This window comes from Myxocyprinus asiaticus, chromosome 37 (assembly GCF_019703515.2).
Source record: "Myxocyprinus asiaticus isolate MX2 ecotype Aquarium Trade chromosome 37, UBuf_Myxa_2, whole genome shotgun sequence".
NCBI classification, from domain to species: domain Eukaryota; kingdom Metazoa; phylum Chordata; class Actinopteri; order Cypriniformes; family Catostomidae; genus Myxocyprinus; species Myxocyprinus asiaticus.
This window is the reverse complement of record NC_059380.1, coordinates 3,729,906-3,751,166: the sequence shown is the minus strand read 5'-3', so window position 1 is coordinate 3,751,166 and position 21,261 is coordinate 3,729,906. Positions and strand designations below refer to the sequence as shown.

The 21,261-nt window shown below is 36.5% G+C and overlaps 1 protein-coding gene across 1 annotated transcript in view; it reads left to right on the top strand.

Moving 5' to 3' along the window:
• The window catches only part of LOC127427997 (actin remodeling regulator NHS-like), a 90,467-nt gene that overhangs the window by 56,402 nt on the left and 12,804 nt on the right, over positions 1 to 21,261 (top strand). Inside the window, exons 2-3 of the mRNA XM_051676027.1 lie at positions 19,061 to 19,213; positions 20,328 to 20,467. Of these exons, the coding sequence (XP_051531987.1) occupies positions 19,061 to 19,213; positions 20,328 to 20,467 (293 nt within the window). The remainder of the gene's footprint in view (positions 1 to 19,060; positions 19,214 to 20,327; positions 20,468 to 21,261) is intronic.

The window sequence follows — 21,261 nt, the reverse complement described above, 5'->3', positions numbered from 1 at the left end:
AAAGAGCTCAATTAGTAAAGTGCAATGAGCAAATTTTTTTCACTTAGAGGTCAAACTGCAGTGAGTTTTAGTGTATGAAATTCCCATAGACACACATAAATGTAATAAACAGAAGTGTCTTTTTGTCACGTTTTTCCTTATTACTTCCCAAAACATACATATTACATAGACAGTGATGTATCGTAACTTACAGCAGACGATCCTGTTTCAAACAAGCCCAAACACAACATAATATGATATGTAGATCTTGAAATATTCCTCAAAGAGTGTACATGGAAAGACGATGCACAAAAGGGCGCTTACCACACAATGTGTGTGTATTTGTATGTGTGTGCATGTGTGAGTGAGCACATGTCTGAGAACTTTGCATATGCAAACACACATCCACATATGTGCTCATCTAAAGGACTGAGATACTCCTGAATACTTAATATTTCTGTATTTTGTAGTCTAATATAGTCATTTCCAAAGGCCGGTTATTTTTGACCAGGAACACAACAAGTGTAACAAAGTGAAATAAAAATTAAAAAAATATATAAAGAACATGGTCAATAAATATATATTTAATTGTCAGAGTCAAAAATGACTGGAACACAACATAAGGGTTTAGACAATCCGTATTAATCTCTAAAATGCGGGAACAGTTTATTAAAGGGTTACATCTGTGTGTCTGAGAGAGAAGAGACATTGCTGCCCTACATCTGAACCCAACAACCCATTTGATCTGCTTATCCTCTATCTGAAATCTGTGTGTATTACTCTCCTCGATTGTTTGAGGAGAAAAGGGCTCAGAATAATGGTGCTAAAACAAGAATCTTAATGAATAAGTAGCATTCCAAAAACTATGTTTGATCCCCATTCAACAATGTTTTCATCTCTGCGTGTGTATGTGTCAGATCAGTGCAGTGGTCAGCAGTACAGTCAGTCGTCATGCTTCAGTGATTCTGCTATGGCTCATTTGTAAAGGTCTAAAAGTCAAGTCTCAACAGGGCCCAACGTTCTTCACGCTCCAGGCACCCACGGTTCCCTTAAATCAGGCTTATCTCATCAGAGACCCCCCATACAAGGAGGGTGGTGATAGGCTTTCTAGATTTTAGGAAAAGCCAGCATTGCATCTACGTTTACTAGGGATGTTAAAATATCGATACATCGATTATTGATCAGCACATTATTTTCTTGATAAGTTTTTGAGGCATCAATATTTATTTACATTAGCAGACATTTAAATTATAAGCCTAATTTGTGTGCTTTTCAATTCACTGTGAGTTGGCCTTCTGTTTAATGTAGTCTGGCGTAATAGCTTTGGGAGACCACAAGGGGGTGATATAACATTTACTGTACTTAATACAGAAGGACATGTTGATGCGGTGCAGGTGGCAGTCCAGAGTTGTAAATCTAGTCACCATACACACAAAAGTTACGAAGGTTTTTGTACTTCTACAAGAATGAACAGTGACATTGATGAGTTTGCAGGTTAGTTTATGAAACCGGTTTAACTGCGCAGACTGAATGATTAGAAATGGTGAAGTTTATCATGCAATTTTTCCGCATATTGCCTTGAAAAGGTTTCATTCAAGATGTCAAACCACAAAAAGACAAACTTGTAACTGAAAATACATTGCGTTGGGTATATCAAAGATACATGTACACAATATACCATCCATTGATGGCAAGAGTAAATAATCCTTTAAATGTAAATGATCAGCCCTATTTATATCTGATTAAAATAAAATGCAGATATAGATCGATAATCATCAGGAAAATTTTCTGATTATCAATGCGTGAATAATTAATCGATCCCAAGCCTAACATTTACCATTAAGATATAAATAAAATATGTATTTATAGTATAAGTGAGCATGTTGAAGCTAAAGTGTGTAATTTCTATGCCAGCATGCATGAAGAAGACTTATAACACTGTGAATTCAGTGACAGTAGATCGAAAGTTCCTCAGCTGAAATCGGTCTGTGCTTACTGAAATTAAAAGCACTGCCCAGTGGCTGTTTGTGCAAAAATCCGAATGCGTTTGAATTGATGAAAAAATGTCTGATAGGGGATGATGCTTGACAGTGAATCGGCTGAATGGGGTTCATTTCAGGGTCTTAGTTTGTGAGCATTGTTGAAATGTTGGATGTGACGTGAGGCACTGTATTGAATGACATTCAAAGGGTGTCATATTAATTGTAAAACTGTGTTTTCTTAACAGCATGAGTCAAATTGAAGGCCTAGACTTCAAATGCACAGTCAATCATTATAGTGGTGTGTATATCAGTGGGTATTAAGCACTCCTGCAGAGGGACCAGCTGTGAGACAGGGTCCCCAGTTCCCATCAGAGAGAGAGAGAGAGAGAGAGAGAGAGTGTGTCTTCATCTGTACATCTCTTTTTAGAGAACAAATATATTGATCAGTTACTACACATTATCCATATCCAGTGCATCCGGGTTTGGCTGTTTATTTGCTTTAAAATTAAGTCTTCCAAGTAGTTCTATCAAAAATGTGATTTTTTTAATTTTTTATATTATACATCAGTAAATGCCAACATAAAATGTTTCAAATGGCTGCACTAATATGGAGATGGTAAGCACTTGGAAATCAACCTACAAATGGCTAACTTATAGTCGCCTCTTGAGTATTCGTATGTATTTTTACGTAAAGTGTGGTTCTACATTTGCTTATGCTTGCATAGACACCAAAACATAAAATATTGCCTTGTTGACAGCATCTAAAATGTAATGATTTTAGGTATGATCAACTTTAGAGACATATAAATGTTTATAAATTGAATTAATGGAATTAGTCGTTTAATTTTGTCGTATTTATTGTCAAAGAGAGGGTCTTTGAAGTGAGATATATATATATATATATATATATATATATATATATATATATATATATATATATATATACACAACAGTTAGTTCTGGTCCACGAATCTGATTGGACGAGAGATGTTCCATGAGTACTGATGTCTCACACCATCAGCACTCGGACGCTTCACTGTGTGTATCACTCCACTTGTGTTCGTGCCATTCTAAACTAAAGTGTAAGAGCAGTGCAGATGTGTTAAGAGCCATCTGCCTCTTTACATTTAATATTGTGACATTACATATTTTAGCCAGCAGGTGGAGGCAAAAGACCATTTTTGTGTGTATTATGACCAGTTGGTGACGTGAAGTGAGTCAGTGTCACTCAGTGTTTACATTCATCAGCACTATGTGATCGACTGGTATACTACTATACTAGTAAAGCTATGAAGTAGCTTTAAACAGCTTTAACAACTTCAGCATTAAGGCTCATCACAGCTAAGAGACACAACAGACTGATTAATTACACAAACTCAAGGCGCTTACCTCTTACCGGAGTTTCCACAATAGAGAGGACATACTGTTCAAAATGACGGAGGAGAATGCGGTTTCTATAGTGAAAGACTCTTGCGCACCAGCTACAGTGAAATAGGGAGGAATACCCCCCGCTTGGATGGCTGTTTTTCCACTGAGAAGATAGGATGAATTTCACCAAAATTACTTATATCTTCAGAAAGCTGACTAACAGACAACAGCATCATCAACAGGTGATCGCACACGCTCCATCTCTCTCTCTCTCTCTCTCTCTCTCACACACACACACACACACACACACACATACTGTGTGTGTGTGTGTGTGTGTGTGTGTGTGTGTGTATGTACAGTGGTGGCCAAAATATTGGCACCCTTGGTAAATATGAGCAAAGATGGCTGTGAAAAAAAAAATCTGCATTGTTTATTCATTCAAAATATTCACAAAAATCTAACCTTTAATTGAAGTAAAACATTTGAAATAGGGGAAATATCTCATTATTAAATAAATATTTTTCTCCAAAATGCATTGGCCATAATTATTGGCATCCTTTTATTCAATACTTTGTGCAACCTCCCTTTGCCAAGATAACAGCTCTGAGTCTTCTCCTATAATGTCTAATGAGGTTGGAGAACACCAGGCAAGGGATCTGAGACCATTCCTCCATACAGAATCTCTCCAGATCCTTCAAATTCAGAGGTCCATGTTGGTGGACTCTCCTCTTCGGTTCACCCCACAAATTTTATATGGGGTTCAGGTCAGGGGACCAGGATGGCCATGGCAGAACCTTGATTTATTGGTCAGTGAACCATTTTTGTGTTGATTTTGTTGTGTGTTTTGGATCATTGTCCTGCTGGAAGATCCAACCAGGGCCCATTTTAAGTTTTTTGGCAGGTTCTGATTTTTTATCTGTTGGTATTTGATAGAGTCCATGATCCCATGTATCTGAACAAGATGTCCAGGACCTCTGGCAGAAAAACAGCCCCACAACATTTAAGATCCAGCACCACATTTAACCGTGGGCATTGGGTACTTCTTCATCTCTGTGTGCGCCAAATAATCATAAAAGTAATCCATTCTACTTGTTCGTTATAATCTAAGTCTTCAGAGGCCATATGAAAGCTTTGTGTGAGAAACCAACCCCAATTTAAGTCTATTCAATGATCTTCATCACCATCCGCCGTAGCGGCCGTAACAGTTAAATCCCATACTCACTTAAACATTCAAAAATTATTGCCTTAAGAAGCGTTGCGACAGTTTTTACATCATTGATGTCAAATGCTCATTGGCTCTCGCGTGTCATGTGACCGATTTCGACGTGCCATAAAACAGTTAAAATGGTATAAAAGATATGTAAATATTTTACGTTTCTAAAGCTGTATGTACGTTAAAAAAATACATTTTATATGCTGTTAATACATTAAAGGTGCAATATGTAACAATTTTCATGTAATATTCGCCTTGTTTTTGCCAATGTGTGAACAGCTTGTAACGCAACTTAAAAAATGAGCCCTTCCTGGACTTCCAAGGTTGCCTATTAAAGCCTGTAGACTGATTTTCATGCGAAGGGTGCGGGTCGCTTTTGCCAGGAAAATCTAAAGGATGTGACGTTTACGCGTGCTCCCGAGAGCCTTGCCTCAGACAGTAGCTTCTCTTTTGCTATTCAACAGCATCAACAAACTGCAACACTAGGTAACGTTATCTTAGAGATGGAATCCAGCAAACGTCCGGCTCTCAGCACAACACCGACTCCTACACAAACTCAGAGTAAGCCAAAAAACTAACAAAAAAAATTTATCTACTGAATCCCGTCTGGCTAAGCGGCAACATGATCGTGGTCAAGCGAAAACTAGAGTGAACATTGGCAGGGCGTTTGATTCCTGGAGGGACCTTCGTTTGGTTTTGGGGATCAAAACTGACCCTGAATTGGCATTCTTCTTATTGGACAGGTAAACTTACATAACTGCAAAGCATGAGAAATATAGTGCCATAAGGACTGATCTGTGTCATTTTAGCTAACTTGATCTTGCCTGCTAACGCTGACGAATTGCAAGCTACCTTGCTTCGTAACTTTCAAATAATTTCAACGATCTTCTCTTTATACTAAAAGTCAGGTTAATGTCAATGTTAATCTGTAATTATTCAGCAAGGTAAACTACAATAACACATGAAATGAATGCTAGACAATGTTCAAGATAATGCAAAAAGACCCATTCATTAGTGTAACGTAACTTGGTTATACAGAAAATATATACATTCTATTATTATAAAACAATAGCGCATCGATATATCAAAATAACAGTTGTGATGGAATCACATCAATACTGAATTGTGTCAACATATTTATAATGTACAGTCTATTTTATAAACAGCTACTGTCATCATCCACCAAATTTAGCTAACAGCTATTGATAAAGCTGGCTAGCTAGCTAACACTGACATAAGCTATCGTATAAATGCAGTCAATGTATCATGCAAAGAAAAGTGATAACTTCAAACTATAGTCTTGCATAGTCAGACCTATATCCACACTTTGTTTTAGCCATGTTCCAGCACTGGAGAGTCAAATTTAATATACAGTCTCAAAGTTTGGAGTAAAACAATCATAACTGTGTAATTTTAAGTATGCTACCTCATCTGTCAGCCTGATGCCGGTGAATCACGTTCAGTCTCTTTGTATATTACGTCATTGTTTTGGTCGATGCTCGCTCACTCACGTCCCTATGGAGTGTGTGCATGAGCACGAGCAACAAGTAGCTGACTGCAGTTCACTTAATGGCCACAGGTGACATTAATAACAAGAGTTTCTGAATCTTACATACTGCACCTGTAATATTGTACGTTTCGGAGTCTATCCAGTTGTTCAAAATGTTATGTAAGGATGTTGTGTATGAATAGATCAGGCTAGATAAGTTGATAAATAAATTTGTAAGATTCTAAGGCTTTGGTAGTTCTACAAAGTTACTGTAATTAGAAAGATTTATTATCTTTCTGTAGTACTTATTAGAAATTGGCCTTGCCTTGCTGCTGGCACAGTCTGACTTACTATGCTGACTATGCACCTGCTGGAGACAGAATGAAAGAGAAAGTGAGAGAGGGCTGCTTCCTCAGTTCAGTTTTGCTTTAGTATCAGTATATGTGTCACTCCCTCATTCTGAATGAACCATCCAGGGAGAGATGGGTAACTCTCATCAGAAGATACCTGACTGTGGCTTGAAAGAGAGAAAGAGGATAAAGAGGGCTAGTCAAAATGCAGGCCAGAGAGCAAGCACAGCAGGTAAGACAACTAGATTTCAGACAAGAGTAGTGATCTAGGTTCCCTGCAGAGGTGAAAATAACAGTACTTGTGACCGCTCTGCGGGAACTAGAATGTAGATGACGGTCATCTTAAGAGTTGTAAGCTTTAACTCTGTTGGCTTTCAATTCTGGTGCAATTATACTGCAATATACCACTGTCTCACAAGCATCGAGCTCCTTAGGTGAATAGAAATCTTCTGTAATTGGAGTTTGAATAGCGTTGAAATAGTGAACATTTCTGAATTTTGTGAATGGAAGAAAAATGTGTTACACGCATAACACGTCCTCTTTGACAGAACGACGTACAATGGAGTGACTCGTCAGTCATTTCAGAGTGCGGAATGAATGATTCTGGAGTGTGCACGGTAGAGGTCACATACTGTATGTATGTACAGTATGTATGTGCCACATGAGCATCAGTTTTTGATGTTGCGGGCCAGAAAGGAGAGGAACAGCAGAGCTGAGCAATATAGTCTGTTCACTGCATTCACACTTCATTACAGCACCGTCCAAACAGAGGAATGAGTTGCTGTTTTGTTGCTATTTTTTCTGAAGAAAGATAAACAGAAATGAAAATCAAATAATCTAAATATTACATACCAAGGATCAGTATTTGCAGAGTAATCCATTATTTTGTAGAGCAGGGTCAAAATTATTATTTTCACCTATGATTTGGGAGAAAAACTGCAGGTCAAAAAAATAACTTTAGAAAGGTGGCAGCGTCATTATTTTATTTTTACACAAAGATAGGTAGGCCTATTACTAAAATCAGTTGACTTCAACACCCCATGTTGCATTATATGTCAATGGTGTGAGTCCAAAATGGGGAAAAAAACACTTTTTTGTGTTGTTTTTACAAAGTTGAAGTTCCTGTGACTCCAGACGTATTAAGGATATCTTAATATCCATTTAGATTCTGGTTCAGAGCAAAGTTTACTTTTTAGGCCCTATATGGTTAAATCCAAGAGATATAGGGCTGTCAATGTGGCTCCATGCAGAAATGGTCAAATTTTGTCCATTTTCAATGGGCGAAAACCAAATGTTGCTCATGCGATGCTAGTTTTTCTTGTTCAACAAATGTCTGAAATACAAATAATGTTGAAACTAGAAATTTACCTTTATTTATTCTCACAAAAGAAATAGTCAAAATGTCAATTTTCAAGTGTCCAAAAATACACCATTATTAAGAATAAGCAGCACATGTGGCTCTTCATTTAGTGCAATACCTATGTCTAGTTTTTGCCTTTCAGAAATGTGCAGATATTCCATTTAGTCTCTCAATACATATTAGGTCAATAGGACACTGAAGCTGAATGTATAATAATACTAAAAGAGTTAGCATAATGCTGTTAAATTGTTTTAGATGGAGTATAGCATGTGACAACTACCCATATTTGTTTAGAAACCAATACATAGTTCTCTGCAGTTCCACAATCTGGACTTTTTATTTTAAGCAACAGTTTTAAACACTAGTTATTTTTAGCAATATTTTAAGCAATTGAAAGTCCGAGAAGTCAACAGAAGAAAACTTGTGTAACTGAAATAAAGACATCCAAAAGGTCTCCAAAAACAACATATAGGACCAATTTGTAGATTTACTGTAAGTGGGATTTAAAGTTTGATTTGAAGCACGAATGCACTTAATGCCGTTTTAAATTCCACACACTGACACATCACTAATGTGTCAATCAGATGTCTTCAAAGAGCCTTGTAGTTGAAGCCTGTCTGGAAAATTAAGATGACATGTAAATCTATAAATAATACAATGATTATGTTGCCACTGGGTAACTAAATAAAAAAGTGTTCTATAATGTATAACTTCTTAAGTGAACTTGATTCCCAAGAGCCAAATACATAAAAGCTGAACATAAAAACAGAGATCTTCCTTTTACCCACAGACACATTTCAACAATCAGTAGATATACGGTTTGAAATTATTTGGACACTTTCTGGTTGTAAAATGTTAGTCACACATCCACTAAAAATCACCTTGACACCAGCTGATTTAAAGTAACTGAAAATGAAAGTGAAGTTATTTGTGAGAAAAGAAGATCATTTGTTTGCAGATGCCACTGGGTTTGGTATTTTGTTATATAATGCAGTTCAGTTCATATATTTGAAGTGTGGCTTAAGTGTCCAAATACATTTGGGGCCACTGTAAACTGCAAGTGTATGGTTACTTCTCAACTGAAGTTAACAAAACAAACAAACAAACATTAATTATACACACAAAAACAGGTTTCAGGTTAGCAACACTGAATAAACACTCAAAACATTTAGCCTTTTAAAGGTTAATGTCTGGTTGTGGTCAGAGTTCAGGTTATGAAAGGGGGTTACATTAAATCAGGTTATCCGATATTACTTCTTAAAGCCATACTTCAGCTTTAAAAAGCCATTTCTGTTCTGCATCATATTCCTATAAAGGATTTGATTATTTTGTCCATATGGCTTTTGTTCCAAACACACAACAGAGGTGTGTTGCTCTAAAATTCAGTGTTTTTCTAAGCATCCATCATCATCGTCAGCCCTTTACTCTGTCTCTCTGGGCCTGTAGTCACAAAAAATCGTAAGGCTAAAAGTAGCTCCTAACGCAGAAATTTAGGAGCAACTCTTAAAAATTAGGGCCGTGTCACTTCTAATTTTAAGACACGTAAAATTTTCATCTAAGAGTAATTCATGAAGCATTTTAATGCTAAAAGTAACTCCTAAACCCACAACAGACTCCTAAATCCCTAAGAGAGACTCACAGATGATCCGAAGCATGCCTGCTGTCTTTAATTTAAAAAGATATTGCCTGAATCACAATTGAGTCGAATAATTTTAATAATATAACATTACAAAAGTATATACATTATAATATTAACATTGAGCTTTGAAAAAGAATACAGTGAAGTATAAAGTTAGTTAGAAATGCAGTTAACTCTCCCACAAACTGAAACAACCCAACTGCACCAGAGTAAAGCTTGACAACTCTGCGCTGTCTGGCCACAAGCAAAATGAAACTGTGTAGCGCGGATGAATTGGGAATTTCTGTATGTCAGCAGAATCATCTATCAAACGATATATAGAGTTGCAATTGAAAATATTCAACCCAGCTGACCAGAAATACATTCTGGTGATGTGAATTAAAACACATCAACTAAAACCTCAGTAAACAGTCAACGTAAGTTTTTAATACACATTTGAGTGATTTTGAGAACAAAGAGTTCAGTTTACCCAAATTTTAAAATAAAAAATAACTAATTATCTCCACAAATGTCATGTCAAAAAATATTCAACCCCCAAAGTCAATCATTTGTGGAGAATCCTTTATCCTTAATAACAGCAAATAAATGTTTGGAATGGTGATGGCGTAGTGGACTAAAGCACTGAACTGGTAAGCAGAAGGTTGTTGGTTCAATCCCCACAGCCACCACCATTGTGTCCTTGAGCAAGGCACTTAGCTCCAGGGGGATTGTCCCTGTAATAAGGGCACTGTAAGTTGCTTTGGATAAAAGTGTCTGCCAAATGCATAAATGTAAATGTTTCAGGTAAGTGTTCTCAGGCTTTGGACACCTCTCTATTAACATTTTTACACATTTCTCATGAGCAAAAGTTTCCAGCTCATTGACATTCTTTGGTTTCTATGCTGCCACTGCTTCCTTGAAATCCCCACAAAGGTTTGCAATGGGATTTTAATGATGGACTGAAAGGGCCATTTCAGGACATTCCACGACCTATCCTTGAACCAGATTTTGGACAACTTGGATGTATCCTTGGTGTTACTGTCTTGCTGGAAAGTCCAGTGATCACGAGCTTCAATTTACACACTGAAGGCATCACATTTTTCATGCCAAAATGGCCTGATACCTGAAAGAATCCATGGTGTCAGTCACACAGTCAGGATAGCCGTTTCCTGCAGCCGCAAAACACCCCCATAACAGGACTGACCCACCTCTATGCTTGACTGTGGGGATGGTGTCGTTCTTGACATCACCTTGTCATCTTACTCCAGACGTACTGCTGACCCATGGGTGTAAAACTCATTTTCAGTTTAGTGTCATATGTCTATAAAACCTTCTTCCAGGACTCCACAGGTCTTTCCTAATTACTTCTTGAATATTCAAGTCAACATTTCCCTTGGTGAAGTTTTGCTTTCTTTCACACCCCAAGAAGGTTGCGGTTGTACCATATTTAAAAAATGTATGAATGGTGCTGCCAACTTGTCTATTGTAGATTGAAGTGCCTTGGAAATGTACCTTTAGCCATGACCTTTCTTGTGTAATGAAATAATCTCCTCTATTAGCTTTTGAGACAGCTTATTTTTAATTGCATTTTTTGCATAGAAATACATTTTTGCTTACATCACTAAACTTAAATTTTAAAACTTAAATAAGTGCCATTGCAGATTGATGACTTAATTTTGTTTTAAAACAATTGCTTGTGTAGCTTTACATATTTAAGAAACAGCTACATGCAATAGGGGTTGAATAATTATGACATGGCTGTATTTAAAAAAACTCCTGCTATTTAGAAATATTAGGTTAAATATTCACACTATGACTTTGAATGTGTCATATAACTGATAAAAATGTAAAGTTTAAAAATTCTGGGTCATCAGAAAAGCTTACCTTTGTAAATCCTTACTGTCTTGGTGGGGTTGAATAATTTCGATTGCAACTATATACCCTCTCCAGACCGCACATCGTCCGACAATTCATAGTATATGTTTTCTTACGGGTGCGTACTCGTTGCAGAGAAAAAAAGGCCTTTTAAGCCTTTTAAGGCCTACCTTCAAACTCAGTGCCTCTTTGCTTGACATCATGGGAAAATCAAAAGAAATCATCCAAGACCTCAGAAAAACAACTGTGGACCTCCACAAGTCTGGTTCATCCTTGGGAGCAATTTCCAAATGCCTGAAGATACCACGTTCATCTGTACAAACAATAGTACGCAAGTATAAACAGCATGGGACCACACAGCCATCATGCTGCTCAGGAAGGAGACGCATTCTGTCTCCTAGAGATGAACGTAATTTGGTGCGAAAAGTGCAAATTAATCCCAGAACAACAGCAAAGGACCTTGTGAGGATGCTGGAGGAAACAGGTAGACAAGTATCTATATCCACAGTAAAACGAGTCCTATATCGACATAACCCAAAAGGCTGCTCAGCAAGGAAGAAGCCACTGCTCCAAAACTGCCATAAAAAAGCCAGACTACAGTTTGCAATTGCACATGGGGACAAAGATCTTACTTTTTGGAGAAATGTCCTCTGGTCTAATGAAACAAAAATTGAACTGTTTGGCCATAATGACCATTGTTATGTTTGGAGGATAAAGGTTGAGGCTTGCAAGCCAAAGAACACCATCCCAGCTGTGAAGCATGGGGGTGGTAGCATCATGTTGTGGGGGTGCAATAGATGGCATCATGAGGAAGGAAAATTATGTGGATATATTGAAGCAACATCTCAAGACATCAGCCAGGAAGTTAAAGCTTTGTCGCAAAAGGGTTTTCCAAATGGGCAGTGACCCCAAGCATACCTCCAAAGTTGTGGCAAAATGGCTTAAGGACAGCAAAGTCAAGGTATTGGAGTGGCCATCACTAAGCCCTGACCTCAATTGATAGAAAATCATGGGCAGAACTGAAAAAGCATGTGCGAGCAAGGAGGCCTACAAACCTGACTCAGTTAAACAGTTCTGTCTGGAGGAATGGGCAAAAATTCCACCAACTTATTGTGAGAAGCTTGTGGAAGGCTACCCAAAATGTTTGATCCAAGTTAAACAATTTAAAGGCAATGCTACCAAATACTAACAAAGTGTATGTAAACTTCTGACCCACTGGGAATGTGATGAAATAAATAAAAGCTGAAATAAATGCTGTCTACTATAAAATAAATTAGTCATGGTAACTGACGTAAGACAGGGAATGTTTTCTACGACTGAATGTCAGGAATTGTGAAAAACTGTTTTTAAATGTGTTTGGTTAAGGTGTATGTAAACTTCTGACTTAAACTTTATCCATCTATCCATCTATCTGCAGTGTCTCTCTCTGTCTGTCTTTTTATTTATGTAATATTTGTTAAATATTCCACTTTCTGTCTATGAGAAATTTGCTAAAATAGTGCTTCCCTGTCTGCCAATCACTTTGGCCGATTTAAAAGATCACGCTCATAAAATGTGTCATTATCCATAGCAACGAGGTGAACTCCACCTTACTCTTAAATTAAGATTTGCACTTATCAGTTTTATGAATACCTTTTAAGCAAAGACTCTTAGCAAGGAACTCTTTGGAGAACACATAGTAGTAAGATAAAAATCTGTGAATACAGGCTCTGGTCTTCTAGGGCAAGAAATGCATTTCTGCTATGATTCTGCTGATCACGGCCTGATAAGGATCTGCTAATTCATTGTAAATTAGATATGAAGGGTTGCTTGGATACAGATGACTCTGGGTAGTTCAAGGGGACCACTGCACATTGAATACTGATGGGCAGATGCTCCTTTTATAAAGGATAGGAGGAGACAGGAAGCTGGGAAAAAGAGATGAAGGGAAAAATATTGATGAAGCTGTCTTTTGATTCACCTTTTACTTATATAGAAATCTGATATATGGCAGGCAAAGCATGTTAAATGCAAACATGGACATTTATAATACATGTTTATGGTTTTCACTGATATCACATTTGTGCGTATATGCAACATATTTTTTTTAACTTTTCAAAAACAAATATTGTTATTTAAATGTGGCCATATAGCGTATACATGTATGCATACAGTACATTCCATTCCAATATTTGTTTTTGTCATTACAAGTTTTTTTTAAATAAGTTTGTAATATTTTAATGATATATGTGACGTTTTCTACACATAAAAACAAATATTTAAAAGAATTTCATAAATTAATTCCATCAAATTGAATTGTTTTCGAATTTTATTGAAAAGCTTTATTAATTTAATTTAGTTAAAAAATACACAATTCAATTTGATGAAATTTTGAGTATGTGACATGTTTTTTATATCAGTGAGAACCAGATATTATATATATATATATACTTGTATATATTTTATTTACAAATATACAATGTGTATTTGTATATTTGCATGTATGCATTTTATAGGACCCTGTTTATTTTTTTTCCAAATTTCTTTAATTTTTTTCTGAATTCCATGTTTTAAAGTTTAATTAAATTTAATTTAAATTTTAAGTGCTTCTATTACATCCTCATAGCTAAACACACAAACATTTGAGTTATTTTTTTAATATTATTATTTTTATAATAATATGTTTTCATTTTATTTTTTGTCATATAATGTGTCGCACAACAAAGCATTGCACTATAAATAAAAACTTACATTCAAACAACATTCTTGCATTTGAGATATTGCTTCATTATTAGGGCCCAAGCACTGAAAGTATGAAGACCCTATTGTTCTTCTAAGGATTATTAGGTCCCAAGCACTGAAAGTGTGAAGGCCATATTGTTCTTCTAAGGATTATTAGGGCCCAAGCACTGAAAGTGCGGAGGGTCTGTTGTTCTTCTTTTCAAGGTTTTCGGTACTTTTGGGGTACTTAACATGCGTGAAAACACTTGTTTGCACACACATCAGAGTTGTCGGCCATTAGGGATGGGCAAAGTTGGAGGGGTGCAAAGTTGCAGGGGGTGGGGGGTGGGGGATGTGCATGGGGGCTCTGTAGCGCCCCCTTGAAAATGGGTATGTATTGGGGCTCTGTAGCACCCCCATTTTCACCTACAGTCACCAAAATTGGTACAAATATAGATCTCATCAAGCCGGATAACTTATGTGCAGACAGTCATAAGATCTGCCCAACAGGAAGTCAGCCATTTTGGATTGTTTGAAAAATGCTTGCTATGGAATTTTACATACTCCTCCTAGGGGATTCATGTTACACATACCAAATGTGGGCGACATCATGCCAAGACATTGATGATGCTAAATTGCAAACAGATTTTTGATATATCAAACGGTGTTGCCGTGGTGACACGATAAATTAACGTCAAAAAATGGGAAACAGGAAGTGTCTCATATCTTCTGCGTGCATTGTGTGATTTACATAAAAATTGAGCCGTATGTTTGGCCTTTACGGGCTGATCACATTGATGTAGCTGTTTTGGGTTACGGTTGTAGCGCCACCAACTGGCAGAAGGAAGTGTGGCACTTTTAACAGACTTTGAAATATCCCTCTTATGTTTACCTGAATTGCTTCAAATTTTTTTAGAATAATGTCAAGACAGTGCAGATTAAAAATTCTGAAGGGATTCTTGATATCTTAAATAATGTTGCTATGGCAATGCATTAAATATCATCATTCCTTTTTATGTATATTAACATGTTTTTGAGGTATTTGGCATGCTTGAATTTTCATGATGTTTTGCACACACATCAGAATTGTCAGCCATTAGGCCTGGGCAAAAGTTAACACATGGGCATGGCATGGGAGCTCTGTAGCGCTACCCATTGAGAAAAGTGGTGGGGTCAGTTTCTTCTATGGTCACAAAACTTGCTACATATATTGTTATCATCAAGCCAGACAACTTTCAAAATTACAGACATTAGCTCCCCCCAACAGGAAGTCAGCCGTTTTGGATTGAATGTGCATTTTTATGAAAATTGCATGCCCTGAACTTTTGAATACTCCTCCTAGGGGATTAATGCGATTGTCACCACATTTAGGCAATATTATGCTAAGACATTGAAGATGCTAATGGATGATATATATATCGAATGGTGTTGCCATGACAAGGCAATAAATTAAGGGCAAAAATATGAAACAGGAAGTTCCTTATATCTTCTGTGTGCATTGTATGATTTTGATGAAAATTCAGCTGTATATTTGGTAATGAGGGTTGATTACATTTCTGCAGCTATTGTGGGTCATGGTCATAGCACCACCAACTGGCAGCAGGAATTAAGGCAATTTTAACAGACTTTGAAATAGCCCTCTTGTGTTTACATGAATTGCTTCAAAATTCTTTAGAATAATGCCAAGACACTGCTTATGTAAAATTGTAAAGGGATATTTTATATTTTTAACAGTGTTGCCATGGCAACGCATTAAATGTTATTCCTTTGTTCCTATATTTGGGCGTTTTTGAGGCACTTGGCATGCTTAAAATTTCATGAAATTTTTCACATACATTAGAGTCGTTAGCGATTAGGGCTGGGCAAAAGTTCATGCATGAGCTTTTGGGGGGGGCTCTGTAGCGCCCCATTTAAAATGGGGCGCTACCTTTTTTCACTTACAGTTACCAAAATTGGTACATATATAGTTCCCATCAAGCCGGACAACATTCTTAATTATAGTTATTAGCTTCACCCAGCAGGAAGTTGGCCATTTTGGATTTTTTGAATATTTCAGTCTCTGAACTTTTAAATACTCCTCCTAGGGGATTCATGTGACTGGCACCAAATTTGTGCAACATCATGCCAAGACATTGTAGATGCTAAATTGCTAACAGAATTCTGCTTTAAAATTCTTTAGAATAATGCCAAGACACTGCTGGTGTAAAATTGTAAAGGGATATTTGATATCTTAAATAGTGTTGCCATGGCAACACATTAATTGTTAATATTCATTTCTTCCTATATGTGGGTGTAAACATAAACAGTTGTAACTCATGAATGCTAGGGAGTACAGACCTAAGCCTGGTCTCTTTTCATAGAAGACACTTGTCAGTTTTTGCAATTGTGCAAGTGAAAACAGTTTTTAAAGTGAAATAAAAAAGTTCAAGAAGTTAAAATGTATTGTAATGAAAATGTACTGCACAAACTTTTTATTTTTTATCTAAATAAAATATACTAAAAATATCAACTGAAATGTAAAAATATTAGAAAATCAAAGCCACATGTCTAACCCAGATCTGATCCAAATTTTAGGTCAATATATCAAAAAATAACCTTTTGGTGGCAGTTTTTATTCAGACGCAGTACCAGAAATGTCCAACAGAGGACAGCCAAGCTCCATTGGTGAATGATTCCCAGCAGGAAGTGTGGCTCTTACAACAAACTTTAAAAAAGTCCTCTTATATTTACCTAAATTGCTTCAAAATTGTTTAGAATAATGTCAGGTGCCAAATGCATGTGTCTACCTTGCATTGTTTTCCAGAAAACCACCAGGTGGAAATGGACCCATGGTGCTTGGGCCCATCATCGCTGCCTGCAACTATATTTATTATTCCTTTTATTATTATTATTATTTCACTGAATAGACCTATTCAATTTTATTATAAAATAGTAATAGATTTCTGTCATACATTTTTTAATCAAGCTATTATTTTGGCAGAAAACTGAACTAAAGCCCTTTCAGTTTCTGTGTTTTGGACGGTAGTTTCTGTTACCAGATTAGCAGTTCGCTACATTATTAAATCGCAAAAGCTGAGATTTAATGAAATACATACAGTTGTGCTCAAAAGTTTGCATACCTTTGGAGAATTGGTAATATATGTACCATTTTTAAAGAAAACATGAGTGAGCAGGCAAAACACAATTCTTTTATTTCTTATGGGATTCATATTCAACTGTAGGTTATTACAGAATGGCACAATCATAAAACAAAACATGGCAACAAAGAAACAAAATTACCCCTGTTCAAAAATTTGCATACCCTTAGTTCTTAATACTGTGTATTGCCCCCTTTAGCATCAATGACAGCGTGCAGTCTTTTGTAATAGTTGTCTATGAGGCCCCAAATTCTTGCAGGTGGTATAGCTGCCCATTCGTCTTGGCAGAATGCCTCCAGGTCATGCAAAGTCTTTGGTCGTCTTGCATGAACCGTACGTTTGAGATCTCCCCAGAGTGCCTCAATGATATTAAGGTCAGGAGACTCTGATGGCCACCCCAGAACCTTCACCATTTTCTGCTGTAACCACTGGAGGGTCAACTTGGCCTTGTGCTTAGGGTCATTGTCATGCTGGAAAGTCCAAGAGCATCCCATGCGCAGCTTTTGTGCAGAAGAATGCAAATTGTCTGCCAGTATTTTCTGATAACATGCTGCATTCATCTTGCTATCAATTTTCACAAGATTCCCCGTGCCTTTAGAGCTCACACACCCCCAAAACATCAGTGAGCCACCACCATTCTTCACAGTGGGGATAGTATTCTTTTCACTATAGGCCTTGTTGACCCCTCTCCAAACATAGCGCTTATGGTTGTGACCATAAAGCTCTATTTTGGTCTCGTCACTCCAAAGGCGTGTCAAGGTGTTGTCGGGCATATTGTAATCGGGCTTTTTTGTGGCATTGGCACAGTAAAGGCTTCTTTCTGGCAACTCGACCATGCAGCTAATTTTTGTTCAAGTATCGTCGTATTGTGCTCCTTGAAACAACCACACCGTCTTTTTCCAGAGCAGCCTGTATTTCTCCTGAGGTTTTCTTTGTATCCCGAACAATTCTCTGGCAGTTGTGGCTGAAATCTTTCTTTGTCTACCTGAACTTGGCTTGGTATCAAGAGATCCCCGAATTTTCCACTTCTTAATAAGTGATTGAACAGTACTGACTGGCATTTTCAAGGCTTTGGATATCTTTTTATATCCTTTTCCATCTTCATAAAGTTCCATTACCTTGTTACGCAGGTCTTTTGACAGTTCTTTCCTGCTCCCCATGGCTCAGTATCTATCATGCTCAGTGTATCCATGTGAGAGCTAACAAACTCATTGACTATTTATACACAGACACTAATTGCAATTTTAAAAGCCACAGGTGTGGGAATTTAAACTTTAATTGCCATTTAAACCTGTGTGTGTCACCTTGTGTGTCTGTAACAAGACCAAACATTCAAGGGTATGAAAACTTTTGATCAGGGCCATTTGGGTGATTTCTGTTATCATTATGATTTAAAAAGGAGCCAAAAAAACTATGTGATAATAAATGGCTTCATATGATCACTATCCTTAAATAAATTTTTTTTTGCATGATCAGTCATATTTTCAAAATCAATGCCAAAATTTCACAGTTTCTGCCAGGGTATGCAAACTTTTGAGCACAACTGTATATATAGTATGCATGCGCTGTGCTTAAAAGTGAAGGCACACCATCTACTACAAAAAAAATGGTGTGTGTGATGTTCATGATCTGGTGTCTTCAGTGTATGAGTGGCTGGATTTTGACTATTATTGTTTTTTCTTTTTATTAGTTTTTTTTATTATTCTGCATCCAATCATTAATTTTAGACAAAATATCTCATTCTGTGAAATTTGCATGGTTAATTAAATTTTTATGACTAGATTTTGGGAGTCCGTCCACGTTTAGTGCATTGGGAAAATCATAGGTCTCAAGCCATATCTTTAGACATTTTTTGATAATTCATGAAATTGATTCCAATCGATGAATATGGAGATGTCCATTTATTTCTGAGGACATTCTGCTTGCTCAAACTCTGCAAAACAGAATTTTGACCTCACCATTTCTCTTTCTTTCTGTCTTTCTCTCTAGCTGTATCAAATCTGGACATTGAGAGTAAATTGATGTCGCACTATCAGGCTCCATGGCATCAGCAGCACAATCTGTTCCACTCGTGTACACGGCCACCATGCCTGGAGGAGTTACACCGACATGCCAAGCTCAACCTGCGGGCACTGCACAGAGGTACTGAGGCTCTCTTGGACTGCATTTTTTGTTCCAGACCATTATGTGTCAGAATGGTCATCTGATTTGTTTAACATACTTTTCATATATATATATATATATATATATATATATATATATATATATATATATATATATATATATATATATGACAGCATTTATTTTGGGGGGAAGTATTCCTTTAATATATATATATATATATATACTGTATATATATCTTAAAGGAATACTTCCCCCAAAAATAAATGCTGTCATTTACTTACCCTCATATTGAGTTCCAAATCCATATGACTTTTGTTCTTCCATGGGACAATAAATGAGAAATATTGAAAAATGTACTGGTGTTTGTTTGTTTGTTTTTGTTTTTGTTTTTTTCTTAATGCAATTACACAGAAGGGGACTGGAACGTTCAAGTGTCAAAAAGGACACAAAAGCATCATAAAAGTATAATATAAGTATAACAAAAGTAATCCATATGACTTGTGCATTATATATGTGTATACAAGTCATCTTAAGTTGTAGTTACCATCATCATATTTTATATAGTTTTTGTTAAAACTGTAAGATAGTCAGTAGTGTCTAGCTGGATTTAGCCTTTGAGATCTTATCAGTTCTCAGTATATATTGAAAGACTTTGCCTGTGAAGACATTTAGTTCTCAACCACATTTACATAACAACAAAACACATGCCATTTTTCCACAGCCAGACCTTTAAAAAGCATAGACGCTAACTGAGTACTAAATAAGTCAGTTTGAAGTTGGGTGCTCACAGAAGCTACAGAATGTAAGTAGAGTGTGTTGTTGAATATCTGATATATGCTGCCCCCTTGTGTTTAACTGATGAACTTGAGGCAATACCTCAAGTGTAACATCAAAGTATAATTTATAGTTTCCTCTTGAATCACTTTTACTTCCACCAACTACACAGAATGCAACCAGAACATTGATTAGACATTGTCAGTATGCAACAAATCATTTAGAGGCCTACTACAGATTTTTTACCAGCCAGTTGGCAGTCTTTAAATGCTATTACATAGCTGTTATACTTCAAACTACAATTTACACTTACAATAAAAGTTAAGTGAACTGAAGGGTGAGTCTGTGTGTCTTACAGACCAGCAGCAGCGTCAGCGTTCAACCAGCAGAGAGCGTGGCCGGGTCACCATATCAATATCTGTGGCTCCGCCCATGCCAACCTACCCCTCAACTCACAAATTCAGAAGGCGTGAGCAGAGGGGCCGACACTCACGTCTGGTAAGACACACAACCTTTAATCCCCATAATCTTTTATATATGTAAAGCAGGTCCATAACTGATGGAACAAAAATAGTGGGTCATTAGAGTCCAGTACTGCTACTTTAAGATTTATGAGCTGAGGGATGATGCAACAAGATTATCTCAGTTACATACTTGTTGATGATTGATTTAAAGCATCAACCAAGTTTTAACTGTTAGGTATACCACTTCCGTCTGTTGCATTATATTATAACTGCTGCTTACTAATTGTAAATACATTAATGGGTCAATGATGTGATATTTTAGGTTATTCAAAAATTACTTGAATAGACTTCTACTATGATGAACATGTTTTCCATTTCTGAGTTCAAAAAGTTGATTTGATATTTTCTTAATGTGTAAGTGGTATAACCATCCGGATAAATAAAAGCTGAAATTATTGGGGGGAAAAATGTTGGTATATGTAGTTTAATTTATTTTAATTATTATTTGTAAAAAAGCAGTGATTTTTTTATTTTTTATTTTTTTTTATTTTTTATTATTGTTTATTAAAATGTTATTAATACTTGAAAAGCTTCAAATCAAATCAAAGTCAGGTGGTGTAACCAGTTTTCAGGTAGCTATTCTGTTGTCGTGAGAAAAAATTCTATAAAACATAGATGACCCCTTTACTCTGTGTGCAAATTTAAAAAAAATATCTGATATTTTGACATTTTTATGAAAAAGCGCATTTTGTTCAGGTCATTTGTGACTCAAAAATTCACAATTGTTTGTAAATAAATAAATAAAAATACCTTCAAACATTTTTTAAA